The 14,628-nt window shown below is 37.9% G+C and overlaps 1 protein-coding gene across 2 annotated transcripts in view; it reads right to left on the bottom strand.

The window, feature by feature from the left end:
• MAST4 (microtubule associated serine/threonine kinase family member 4) overlaps nt 1-12,816 on the bottom strand; it is a 213,752-nt gene extending 200,936 nt beyond the window's left edge. The window contains exon 1 of one of the 2 annotated variants that reach the window (XM_031063748.1): nt 12,669-12,816. In XM_031063748.1, the coding sequence (XP_030919608.1) occupies nt 12,669-12,795 (127 nt within the window). In that variant the 5' untranslated portion in view covers nt 12,796-12,816. The remainder of the gene's footprint in view (nt 1-12,668) is intronic. The other variant, XM_031063747.1, reaches the window with a different exon arrangement.
• Nucleotides 12,817-14,628: the final 1,812 nt, after the last annotated feature.

Genomic DNA, 14,628 nt, shown 5'->3' with positions numbered 1-14,628 from the left:
TTCATACTACTTTCGTAACCTATTGATATTGAGTTATCCACTGATAGAGGTCACCTATTTCTGTCCTCTTCATTTCCAAAACAGTCATTGTTGACTTCCTTCACTTCCTCTGCAGAAGCTTTGCTGGTATCTTTGTCTCCCTTTCTGTGCTTGAAACTATTAGGACAGCCTAAAGTAGCTACACAGGAACTAACATCATCACTTCCCATATCTGAATGCAATCCTTGTTAGTTCAGCACATTTATCAAAACACATTTTGATGAAGGGTGGTTTCAGTTGACTATGTAATGGCAATAATTTAGCAATATTTAATAGTATTACATCATTGTTGGTGGACACAGGTAACACATCACTGCAGCTCAGCGCCATCTTCCCCTTGAACATGCCTCTTGTATATCTAGATTCATTTGTAATGAGTATTTGTTGAAGGTCTAAATAGAATCATCATTAATTCTTACTTCTATTATGTCCAGCAAGCATCTATTCGTTATATGACATATTGTATAAGGACAAAATTACTTGTATAAGGACAAAGAGACTAAAACCACATACACTTCCACAAAAATCAGTCACAAAACACAGGCTTCACTTTATTCTAAACAGAAAAATTTTTCCTACTGCTGTAGTTCTACTTTCCTTCCTCTGTCCCTCTCAAATGTGTATCATAATAAGACACCTGAGAATTACTAAATGAGCCCAAATCTAATACCTACAAATCTTCCATCTTCAGTTAGAATTTAAAAATAACTTTGTCTCTGATAATTAGGCAATTGCATAATATTAAGAAAATGTTTTGGCATCCAAGTAAAATTTTGCCTTTATGAAAGTACTTAGGTTGTTTAGATTGCACTGCTAGAAAGTCTGATTTGTAACTAGCCAAAATGCAAAAATAAATACAGAGGAAGCATCCTGAAAGCTTTTACTAGAAATATTTTTTGTTAAAATAGTAGAAGCAGTTTTCTATTACACTACTGTAAACACAAGACAGGCATGTACTTTGCTAAAATGGAAGAATCTGAATTGGGGCTGACAGCGCTACAGACACAATTACTCCAAAGCAAAGCTGTGCATATGATTACAGCGTACCACAGACTTACCAGAAGCTAGCATCAATGTGTTTGTGTCAGCTGCTGTGAAATAGCAGTCTTCAAAATAGCCTCTTGCCATCTGGACATCTTTAAGGCAAGGGCCAAGAAATACTTATTTCAATTAATTATCTTGTTAAATCCACTACAGGTATTTATTATATAAATGCAGAATATTTAAAAAAAATACAGAAAGCTAGATACTTCTCCCTCACCGGTCTACTTTAAAATATAACTGAGCTTATCTAAAGAACCTATGCTCTGGACAAATCAGACTTGCCGAGCACAGTTTCAAGTGGGTTGCTCACTCCACACCTCTTTTTGGGGAGCCTTAGGAGCATGAGCTACCTCAGAGCAACAGCAACAAGCCACAGTAGAAGAGAAAACTGGACTCTACTGCAGAGTGCTCTCGATCACAGAAATGTTCTGAAAAGAAACAAAGATGGGTACTGCTCCCTCTTCTTACCCTTGGCATATTTTCAAACACAAAAAAAAAAAACCCAGAAGAGCTGGGTTCATTGACAGGTCTTGATGTGAACAGAAGGCTGAAGCCACCACCTGCCACCAGGTCACCAGAGAAACAACAGCAGTCCCAACATATCCAAAGCAGGCACTGTTACCAGATGATAAATTGCCTACACCTGGTGAGCTAACACAATGCTTCTTCTCCAAAAACTACTGGCCTATGGAACTGCAGAATGTCTACTGTGTAAGAAGGAGAACTGCAAGTTCACCAGCCACTGTGCCCTGCCAACTCTGACAGGTGGACTGGAACATCAGGATCTACAACCACTAGGGACCACCAGAGAGACCATCAGGACAGACGAACATGTGTGTAAAGGAGAAGGAAAACACGTTAATGATTTCAGGGAAATTATTATCATATTCTGGGACAATCAATCAATATGTGTGTAAAATATAGTATATAAACAGAAACTTCCCTGTACTCAGCCTGCATGGCTTTCGGAAAAGCTACTCCCCTGTGCATCTCAACAGATAAAGAATGCTTGCTTCTTCATGCCACATTGGTGTTAATAACTTCTGTATTTTACCAAATTTTTGATAACACCACTGCCACTCACAAACTGCCTGTACAGCAGGAAGTGAAGAGCAAAGCTGGCAGCAATGTACCATCACTTTTACTGCCACAAATAAGTGAAGCCTCACTCCAGGTTCAGACACCTGCCAGGCGAAAGGCAGAGCCTCCCACCTTCAAGGTTCAAGTTAGGGCACTTAGCTTTACTGCCTCAAATTGAACTCCTGCAGACATCCCAGCTGTAGAAAACGATGGGGACAATGCAAATTTTAGGGTCTATTTTCACATCTGGGGGCAGGGAGGAGAGGTGGAATTAAACCCCATCATTCCCATTAGCTGTTAACCAGAAAAGAGTGGATGGATTTGAAGTCATCACTAGGAAACTTTGTAGTATTTTGCCTTATTCTATTGTAGCTACATCAGCAAATTTTACTTAAATTTCAAATCACCAGCAAGCAAAAAAACTAAGAAATCACCATTTTAATAATGTTTTATTTATTGCTCAGAACTTAAAGGAGCATGTTTTGCACATTACTCAACTACACATGGTTGAAGTTAATGAACAATGCCACTTTCCCAGTCTGATGGAGGAGGTGAAATTTTCATTTCAGCCAATTTGTCCCCTAAACATAACATTATTCAGGTAAGCCCATAATTACAACTGACTCAATTACAAATTCTTTTATTACTGTAGAAGAAGCCTTTGCAAAAAATCCTATTACACTCACTATAGTTCTTTTACTTTTTGATGTACTATAAATCTCCTAAAATGCTCTGTATTTGTTTCACTTTCTAAAATTAGATGAAGCAGTGGCACCCTCAGGCACATGGTAGGATTCTTTGGGTTGTCCTCAGCAGAGCCAGGATTTGGACTCACTGATCCCTGTGGGTCCATTCCAACTCAGGATGTTGTATGGTTCTATGATTCTGGCTGACAACGCAGGAAAAATAAATGTGGCCTACCAAAGGCAAAAATTTGGGGTGATATTATGAACTAAAAAAAAAAAAAACACAAAAAATCTGCAGTAGACCTACCTTAAAATTTCACCAATATTGGAAGAATTTGAACTGGAAAAGGACATATCAAGTTTTGGACCACAAACTAGTAGGATGAAGGTTTAGATCTGTTTAGATCTGTATCCAAAAATACATTAAAAAAAAATATATATATATAAAGAAAATGAAGCCTCCATTAAGTACAAAGGCATGCAGAATCAAGCCTGTTTAAAATTCAATTACCAGGAATAAGTCATCATATCCCAGAAATAATGGTTCATGCTTGGAACAAAATTCTCTCACTGAAAGTCATTTAGAAGGCAGTACAAAATTTTGCTGATCAGGAAATTACTCAGAGTTCCCTTGCTAACAGATACTCACTGAAGTTATATTGACCATTTGCAATTTATGATTGAAGTACTGTGACGGCAATACAATATTTAAAATTCATTTGAGATCAGTAGCAAATCTCCTTAACTTCTAATTAGATTTGGAGGATAAGGATATGTTTGGGGTTTTCAGTTAGGTCTGTCTGGTTGGGTTTTTTAAGTTTTCCATACCAAACACACCTAACTCGATAGCACTGTTAGCCAACCAATGACAACACTAACTACATGATAAAACACCCTACAGATTGAAGTTGTCATTCATTACAGTACTTCCTTACCTCACAGCTCTACTGAAACACAACTTAGCAAAATAATTCGTTGGTAATATTTATCAGTGAGCTCAGAGATACAACACTCTACTGCTTCCTTTTCTTTATCTTAAAAACAAATAGGTTATTTTCCCATAATTCTAACATGCAGTTCTAAAACTTATAAACTGCCAGTCCATTCTATAACACAAACATAATATACAGGTATTACTGCATCCCTTTCATCCTTTTTTACAGCTTACACCTGCTCTAGAAAAATTTCAAGGTCCAGTTCTGTAACTTTGATAACAATAAGAAAAACACACAGTTAAGATTCACACTGCACACATGATACTACAAAAAGCACACAAAACTACATTCAAGTGATAATGTGACAGAGCTCCTTTCAACATATAGTATATTTTGCAAAAACAAGAATCCTGCACACTAAGAGATCAGAGATAACTGATACTGGCAGACCTACAACAAAACTGTGCCTAGAACACAAAGGACCTCAAAAATTCACTGTTGCTCAATTCAAACATTATGCGAACAACTGCTTCAATCAGTGGCCAGTACTCTTGGCACACAACTCTCCACCAGCTCAACATCTGGGGTTTTGCTGACAGAATTTATAGTACGAAATAAACATCTGCCATTGCACTATGAAGAACCAACAACCCAAAACTGACATTAAAACAAACATGAAATGATGTGTTAACATGCTATTTTCTCTACAGTACCTACTGTGACCCCTTCTTTTGTCTCATGTATAAGTTGTTATGCCCCATAATTAAATCCCTACACACTTACAGTAATTTTTCAAAAGGCAGAGCTCCCCAATAGAAAATCCTGCTCCTATTTTCACTGGAAAACAACCATAAATTTTTCCATTCAAGTGTCAACCTTCATTCTAAGGATTAAGTAGAGGAAGTGTTTTTTCCCTCTTCTCAAATATTTCTCTATCTGTGCAATCAATTTCTGTTACAGCAACCAACTTGGATAAAGCAAGTATGTGGTGAAATCATCTGCTTTACAACATCCACTAGAGAGAGACCACAGGGAAAAAAACAGGAAGACTTAAGCCTCTAGGAGTATAGATCATGCGTTCTTGATGTGCAATTATAGTTTATTTATCAATACGCTGCAGTCAGTTTTGCACTAAGGAGCTTAGGTACCAGCAACAACAGGACTGCAGCCTCACAAACCTCAAATTTAGTTAATCAGATGATTAAATACAAGGATATAGCTAAGTCCAGGCATGTGCACTGGACTTTCAGCTGTGCTTTTACAGTTTCACTGCTAAGCCTACTTGAAACAGCTAATTCAACAGCTCTTAGGGTACTTCTTAAGGAGCTACAACTCAAACTTCAGAAATTTAACATGAATATTCATTTTCTCCACTTTTTGTTTTTCCACTATGACAAATGACTCTTAACAATTTTCAAGCTGCTTTTATAAGTGTCCCAAAGAGGGTTAAATTCTATTTCTCCCTCCTTCAAAACTGGCAGCTTGCAAACATATCTGCTAATTAGGTACTCTACTGCTACAGTTTGCTTTGATCTCAACAACAATCAACTTCTCATGTTCTGATGATACAAGCACGATTAAGCAGCCATCGAGGAGTTAAAGGCAAAATAATGAGACAGGAATACAGTATCTTCTGTTCTCATCTCATTCTATTACATGGTGCAGACTCCAGACACGTCAAAGAATATGGAAATTATCTTGCTAGGCACACAGGGAAGTAAAAATCAACTCTACTATGCAGGCTGACTGAAGCCTTAAATGATGAAGTTAACTGACAATGACAAACATAACCTAATGTCATCTCAAACACCAGCACACCAAGAACCATCTAAAAATGCCTATTTCATAGCAGAATATATTTACTTCATCTGAAGAAGACAGCTTTCTACTGAATGCACTAAAAAAACAAACAAAAAACCACATCGCATTTCCTCAGCCATGTAATTATAGAATAGATTGCCTCTATCTACTAATTCTGGAATAAGTTTAACACGCGGCATAGTGCTTTAAAGAAACCTTTGAGGAAGGCAATTGAAAAGACTGCCAGATATGCTCTGGGTAGGCAGCGAATTAATGAAGCATGTTGTGCTTGTGTCAGGCACGCGTGGCTGCTGACCCTCCCCACCTCTGCAGCCCAGAGCCCAGTCTGGGTGTTAGCACCCGTGTTGGGCTGCTGCTCCCCCTCTGCTGCTGTTGGGGAGAGCCCTCAGGCAGCTGCAGCTGGAAAGGCTTTCTGAACAGGGTACATCCAGCCCTGATATGTCACAATGAAAGCCATTTTGAAATACTTCTGTTCTGATATGAGAAGGGAAGAAAATGCAGGAAGCAAAATTTCCTATTAAAGGCACATCTGATAGAGCTTTGGCACTGGCAGTTATTCTTACCCCACATCCTACAGCACCCCAGCTTCTGGGGCTGGGGACAGGCCAACAGAGGCCACCAAGCTGCATTCCCAGAGACAGCTTTGAAATCATAGGGTTCTTTCTGGAGTGCTGTAATCATGTACTGTATTCATATATTCCTGGTGTAAATATGTATAACATATTTACATAACTTCCTGTTACTTCCATAATGGGAAGAAATTTTGATTATGTGCACAGTAAATACAGAACACTCCCTCATATCTACACCAAAAGGCCATCATTAATAGAAATAACCCTTTTTTTAAATGTTGCCATTAAACTAACCATATCATCACTATGACGAGCAGTTGTATGTTATGGGAAGGTGTCATTTCCAAAGAGATTTCAAGATATAAGTCACATTATTGTACAAATTCAGATTTCCCCATTCACCAACTTGTACCAAATAGTTGACACTATTGGTACATAGTGTCAACTAGTCTAGTTGACACTAGAGACTTCATGAGCTAATCTCCATTTTCAACAATATGAATGATAATTTATACAGCCCAATGTTTGTGAAAATTCTGCTACTGCCAATTGCTCCTCTGTATGAACAGGGAAAACCTCCTCTTCCAAGTCCTGCCAGCACATGCCAACCTATGGATAAGAGAACAGCTTGATTTTCATGGTCCATAAAGCTGTTGATCTTTCTGCTAATTAGTGTTAGCAGAGTGATGAATCTCTGAAGCAAAAAACAGACTGAGAATTCCCAAACTCATTTCAAATCAACCACAGATTAATTATACGGGAATAACAACAATTGCTGAGCATATCTGGATGACTGATGACTCAGAGGTGGAAAGCTGACCAAAGCAAGAACATTAAAGAGAAAATACATAAATCACAAATTTTTTTTTGGTTTTAGCTCTTCATAATCTGTAGACAACACATGATCAGAAGAACATGAACTAATTTTACTAATGTAGAGTGCTTTAGGATCCTTGGATTAAAGATTTCATAAAATGAAATTAGTATGTATTATGTCACCTGTACTTGTGCAAGATCAATATACCCCTAGCAGGTAACAGCCCTACCTGTTAGGGCTGTTAGACACAATTAGCCCACCAGGAAATCTTTTCCAAGTAGTTATTGATGAGATAACAGTAGATGAGATAAAAAGTTCAAACAATAGGTGGTTAAAATGTATTTTTTTCTTTATATATAATAGTAGAGCTTATCAGTATGGTATAAACCAACTGAGTTAGTTGCAGTACTCTCCAAAACATGATCTCTTTCCAGAAACATGTTCTCATATCTTTCAGAAGTAGAAAGGGAGATAGCAATCTCCAAACGCTGCACAGCACCTGAGGACCCAGGACTGCACTGCCCATCTTGGGGCAAAACCAGGAGCAGTAGCAGGGCATGAAAGTCAGTGCAATTTGTTTTGCTTGTCCAAGTGATTCGCTGGGTTAACCCTCTCCACGGTAAAAGCTCATTTAATTTCCCATCCTTTCACATTACCTTCTGCTCTAGATTCTTTTTAAGCATCTCTGAAAACAGCAAACTAAAATCTGTGGACAATTTAAGCCAAAAACCCTCTGACTATAGACAGCTCCTTGAAGTTTGTGGAGATCAAGACAATCAGCCACCACAGAAAAGCAGCTTTTTAATTAAACATCTTTTCTCCTGATTCAAAACAAGTTTTAAAGTACCAGTCTGTGTACCATCAGAAATCCTTAAGAAGGCAACCTAAGGCTACAGCAAGAGGCCTTTAAATACATGTGTATTAAACAAATGTCAGCTGTCCCCAGAATAACAGAGCTGATCCCACCTACCATACTTTCCTCTCAATCACATCCTTTCCCCATCTAGCACACTGCCAGTGACCCTGCACCCAGAGGGCACCAGTAGGAGTAGGAGAGAAATCAGAACACAGCAGAAGAGAAAAAGGCAAATACTGATTATAGTGCAAAGTGACCATGTTACCCAAAACTTTATAACCCGTTGGAAATATGACCTTTCAAATTAAAAGATGAATTGGTCATAAATTACATTCAAGTTATTTTACTCTGAGTTTGTTTTATCTCATGAATGCTTATGTTTAGTAACCACAGTTATGAAATACTATTTTTCATCTTGTCTTTCTATTAAACAAAACTGTTAGCACTTTACAACAGGAACCACTAAGGGAGATTTGCTAGACTAATAGCAGGCCACATACTATGCCCACTCCAAGCTTATTCTCTGTTTTTCTGGAATTCTTCCTCCTTGGCAATGAAGATTAAGGAAAGCAATACTGTTGCAACAATTATATTGAAGAGGTTTTTCCAAAATATAGTAGTATGGTTCCTACAGTAGTAGGAACCACTGTATATTTCTTTAATCGGACAAACATTAATTAGTGGCTGCGTAGCAATTTTCTACAGAATGCAATAGTAGATTTATTCTCAAAAACATTGATTTAATTTTTCTTTTACTTTGAAAAGTATGTTTTGCTTGTCACTGAAAACATGTGGTTGCTGGATTAGTTAAAACTGTGCAACTCAGGGAAACAATTTTGGCTCTAGTTTCCCTGAAGCTGCGTCAAAAATAATTTCTGTTTCTGTCCTACCACTGCAGGTTTCCAGCCCTCTTCTCCCTGATCAACATGATCAGTACATTATGATGTACTGATGACCCAGTACATCATTCTCAATTTTTCCTGTATTCAAAGACTTTTGTTTCCTTGTATATAAAGAGTTTTGTAATTTACTTCAGCCAATTCAGTATAGTAGCTTCCTAGTAACTGTAATCTTTCGGGTTTTGCAAGTCTCATTCAATATACTGCAACAATATAGATTTTATTTCTTCTAGTATGTCGCTCAAAACATTATTCCCTCCTGCAAAGCTCAATAAACTCATTTATTTGGGATCTATTCCCAGAGGTAAAATCCCTATATATTTACCTCTAATAGTATTCAGCCCTACAGGAATTGAACTATTTTGTTTTATATGAACAAATAAATTTTGTTTTGTTTGTTTTCATTGTTAATACTGCTTTTGCTCTATGACTCAATAATACTGTTTTTAACAGCCAAAGGAAAGGGAGACTAAAGTACAAAGTGCAATTCACCTTTCTAACATCTGCAGTGAGCAACATGTATCAGTGTAAGAATATTCTGCGAATTTGCAAGCCAGGAGTCTTGTCTCTTGCTTCACTTACTCCCACCTACTGTATTTTAGGGGTTGCAAATTTTGTAACAACAGAGGCAGAGACAGAACTGAAAATAATTTCAAAGATATTTTTCCAAATGAATTTCCAATTAACTGATACCCACTGTTAAGCTAGCACTTAAAGGCAAATTAAAAGTAACAAAAGAGAAGAAAGAATAAAGGAATACAATAATTGGAAATAGTGATGTTAAGTATCAAGCACTTTCTCAAATTACAGGCCTCCAAATATTTTTCCCCTTTTATGGACCAGGAATATTTTTTCAAAAACATTAAGAATTAAATAGAAATTTGAGAGGGAATGTGTGAGCATAGAGGTTATTCCTTACCAAGCACATGTCAGCTCACCATTTTAAAAGAAGGATTTATTGTGCACCACTTTTTTTTTTTATGATACTGTGATTCTTGTAGTTTCAAACCACAGCGGCAAACCAGTCTTAAGCGTTAAAGAAATCTTAAAAAAAACCCCAAAACTTCAGTATGTTAAAAAAGGGATGTAAATACATGACCAAAGCAACACTGTACTAACTTCAGATTACTGAACATTTGAAACAACTCTAGGAATTAGTTCTCTATCAGCAGTGGTTTCTTTAAAACAGTTTTTTAAAAATCCCTAAAGAATATACAGAACTTTCTGTCATCAGAATGAGTTTGATTAATTTAATCAGTATCATGAAAGCTGTTATGATATTAAAATTATTTTAAGATACCAAAGCCCTAGGGTATTCAGGTTCATTTAAAGTGCATTGGTAGTAAAGCAGTTTAACATCATTGCACACTATATTCCCAAATCCTGACATGAAACCCTGCACAACAGATTGCATGCAGACAAAAAGCATATCCATTTCCCTTTATAAAGGCCTCAAGCAATAATTCAAGCATAGAGATAAAGATTAGAGACCATGGCAGCCGAGCACAATTGCTCTGTTTGTTTTCGACTAGGCTGTCTTCTTCCTCTTTATCTGCACAGCTTATATGGCAAAGATCAGTTTTTAAAGACCACCACTCCACTTTAAAGTTAGACAAAAACAAAATTAAAGAACCACACCAGCTCCTGCTAAAAAAATAACTGTGCTGGCAGTTTCTAGTCTCACTAAAACAGTAGTTTGGTTTACACTCCAAGCTTTCAAAGCTGTAACACTCCAGAGCTGCCAGAGAGTTTACTGAAATGGCTACCAAAATTGACACTTGTCTGCTGCAGGTCACTTATTTTTCATGAAAGCCCATATGGATCACAAATACTTTTACACTGTTTCTGAAAGCTTCATAACAACTCATGATAAAAATGAAGTTGCAAGGGAAATGACAGATCTTACCCTAGTGACACTAAAAATCAGAGCAACAATTACGTGATGATATGATACAAGAAATTCCTGTAGTAGCATATGTTTTCTCTTCACGTAAAGTGCTAGCTTAATTTTTTTGATTCTTTAGGTTCCTTAAGACAAAATTATTTGCCATTTACCAGAAGCCATGTAGGTGATTTCAAGGTGGTGAATACAAAGAGAGGTATCGCTACAACATCTTGGAGCTTCTTCCAGGGAAAGGGGTAGGAGAGAAGTGAGAAAAGCAAATACTCCAGAAGTACTTTTCTGTCACCGTCATATTTTCTGGAAAAAATCCCCTCACCCAGGATTTCTCTCCTGGGAAGCTGAGAAGCCTCAGAGAAAAAGGAAAACAAGAATTATCTGATTTGTTTCTCCCGTGTTTTGCTGCATTGGAATGTGTTTGGAGATTGTTCATCCAACAGGTGGTTGTTTCATTGGTTCCATGTGAATTGTTTTGGCTTAACGGCCAATCACGGTCAATCTGTGTCAGGACTCTGGAAGGAGTCATGAGTTTTCAGTGGTATCTTTCCAGCCTTCTATCTGCATCCTTTCTGTATTCTTTAGTATAGTTTAATATAGTATTCTTAATATAATATAGTATCTTAAAATAATAAATCAGCCTTCTAAGAACATGGAGTCAGATTCATCATTCCTCCCTTCATCTGGGAACCCCACAAACACAAAACTTTTCAGACACGTACTGCAGAAGAGTCAGCTCTATCCATTGTGGAATCATTTTACATCCCCAAGTGATAACAACTTTGAACAATTCATAGTATTTAAAGACAGAAATGGTGTTTACTATCTCAAGTAAACACCATTTCAACTTCTTCAAACCCAAATTTGACGTACTTGATTCTTATATCAATCAACATCACTTGGACAGATAAAACAACTTCCTCATGAGGGGAAGAGAAGAGGCAGGCACTGATCTCTCATCTCTGGTGAGCAGCGACAGGACCTGAGGGAATGGCCTGAAGCTGAAACAGAGGAGGTTTAGGGTGGGTATCAGGAAAAGGTTTTTCACCCAGGAGTGGTCAGGCACTGGAACAGGCTCCTCAGAGAAGTGATCACAGCACCAATCTTGACACACCTCAATATGTGTTTGGACTATGCTCTCAGGCACATGGTGTGACTCCTGGAGATGGTGCTGCGCAGGGCCAGGAGTTGGACTTTACGATCCTTGTAGGTCCCTTCCAACTCAGCACATTCTGTTATTCTGTGAAATTTCTATCTTCCAGTAAATTTACTGAAATCTATTGTCCCTCCCACCAAGTACAACAAATTCCTCTATTACCCATTATGCACTTTAGAAACATTGATTCAAATTCCATTAATTTAATTTTTTTTTAATACATGAAGTCTCAATTTTTTCTGTTTAATTTGCACCATAATCAAAACAAATCACTCTTCAGTGACCATCACTGCCACAGAGGTACCAGTCACAGTCACAATACCAGCACCTAGTATCTAGAAGATGCTACCAAGGCAGGGAGGGCCTAAGCCCTCCTCAAGCATCCTGCTACCTCTTCATGACTCCACAGAGGAGAAGCTGCAGTCCATAGCTTGTGGCTAGTTGGTAGCGCTGTTCCTCCCCTATGAGTATTCCACCACATAAGTGATACCAAATTGTATTTTCTTTAATGAAATCAAGTCTAAAGGCACCATCCATGCACTTCAGCTCCTAGAGAAAACAGGATGTAGGTGATCCCATGGATGGATGCATGGGAGTCAGCAAGATAAATGCCACAGTCATGCAAATCTCAAGACGGGTGATTTTCAGGCTGCGCTTGGCCACCTATCAGCAGCCCCTAGAGGCAGAACCTCAAACATGACTCATCTCACTAACAGTCAGGGAAGCCACGTGGATGAGACTTATGGAAACTCCAGGTGGAGCTCACACCCCACCAAAGAGTTCAGTCACAAGGCAAACACCAAGAGTCAAGGTGCCATCAGCTCCTTGCGCTAACCCAGGTGACACTACACATACCCCAAACTCACCAGTCAGAGCTCCTCCAAGGCTTCCTCTCCTGAGCTGTCTCCCATCTTCACTCAATTGCCTCTTAAATTTAGGAGGCTTTCCAAGGCCAGAAGACACTTCAGGACTGCTGGATTTTCGGAAAGGCATGGGTGGAGGTGACAATATGTGATCAAGCTGCAAAGAAACAGAAAAAAAATACATACCCATACTGTTTAAATGCTTATCTTCATTGAAAGAAAAATGTAAGTTACCTTCAACTAAAGATTATGACACCATTTAGGAAAAAAAGGTCCCAAAGATCTTAAGGTAACTAATTTACTAACAGAAAAGAACAATCACCAGATTTGTGTATGGCTATGTAAGAAAGCCGTCCTCCTTTTGAACAGTTAACTCCACCTCCAACCACTCTCACACAAAGAGCATTGTGCACAGAGGTCCCTTCTCAAGACAAAAGGGATCATACTTCAACTTACTCAACCTTCCACAAAGCAGCATTTCTGCAGTTGTGAACCACCTGATCTGGAAACCTACTCCACACACTGACTGGCTCTTCAAACGTTTTTCTTTGACAGGTTTCCCCCATGTCCACGTCAGCAGTCACTAGATGGCACTGCACCACCAACAAACTGTAAACCACTGCCCAGTCCAGGGAAACAATAACAGATTTATCAACGCCAGTGAAAAAAAAAAAAAAATATCTTGTTTATAAAAAGCACATTCATTTACACTGACTTTGAAGTTAAATGGAAATACAGATCCTCATTCTTCAGACTTAGTTCCTGTCATCATAGCCACAAAACATTTTAGCTGCCTGGTCTAGACAGTATGTCTAATGTCTCACCATTTGATTAAATCCACTAAAACAAGACAAAATGCATGTAAGCAAATACCAAGAAAGCATGAAAAAAACGGGTATGCAAGTATACAAAGTAGAAAAAGTTTTACAGCCACCCTTCTCCTGTAAGTACTGGAGCGGCATGGTGTCATCATTTTGAAAAACCATACAATTTTTTTTTCTGTAACATTTAAACTTTAATTCTCACTACATTTTTTTAGGAAGCCAAGCATGTCTAAGTGTTATATTTTTACAGTTCAGGTACTGAGACTTATCAGCCAGAAAATCTATGCATCACCTGCATACTTGACTCTTTCATCCTTTTTGTCCACTGGAAGGAATGAGTCAAGGTCACAAGAAACACTGACGAAGCTGCACAGCAAAGCCCAGTTTTGCTTACAGTTAATCCCACAGCAATGTACTGTCTTCCCTACAAAGCATTTTTAATCCCTTATTTAGTTCCCTATGTACTTCATATTTCAGGTTAGTTATTGTTTTGGGGTTTGTTTTAAAGACTTCTTTAATCAAATCTGCAGCTCACTGGAAGGGTACATACGCTCCTCAAGAAATGCAACTGATTTCTTAATCTGCTTCTTCAGTATATTAAGACTCATTAATGTTCATAACAGACACTGAAGTATTTAATTAACTCACAGCTCACGCCTTTAGCTATTTCCTAAACTAAGTAGTTTTGGTGTCACAAAGAATATTTACAAGAATATTTACTTGACCATTTACTTGACCATACTATTCATCTTCCACAAACACAAGCACGTCACAAATATTTGTATTTACAATTTCTAAGATACCTCACAAGATTACTTTAAAAATTAAATACAAATTACTCTTTTAAGAAGGAAGCAACTGACAAGAGCTAACTTTTAAAAAAACCACCATTTTGAGAGTCTTTCATGTAAGTCTAAAAGCAAATACTCAAGCTGCTTACTGACTGATGGATCCCAGAGATTGTTTCGTTCTAGACTCCAAACTGGTCCAGGCATCTGAAGATGACATGATCCTATCAAGGCTTTAGTGAGTTACCAGCAAAAATCCATGCTCTTTATTGAAACAGGTTCACCCTTCAAACTAACTAACCACATTTTATATCTCTTTTTTCCTCAAATAAGGTTCATCAAGCTTTTAAA

This window comes from Geospiza fortis, unplaced genomic scaffold (genome assembly GCF_000277835.1).
Source record: "Geospiza fortis unplaced genomic scaffold, GeoFor_1.0 scaffold557, whole genome shotgun sequence".
NCBI classification, from domain to species: Eukaryota; Metazoa; Chordata; class Aves; order Passeriformes; family Thraupidae; genus Geospiza; species Geospiza fortis.
This window is presented reverse-complemented; position numbering and strand designations above follow the sequence as displayed.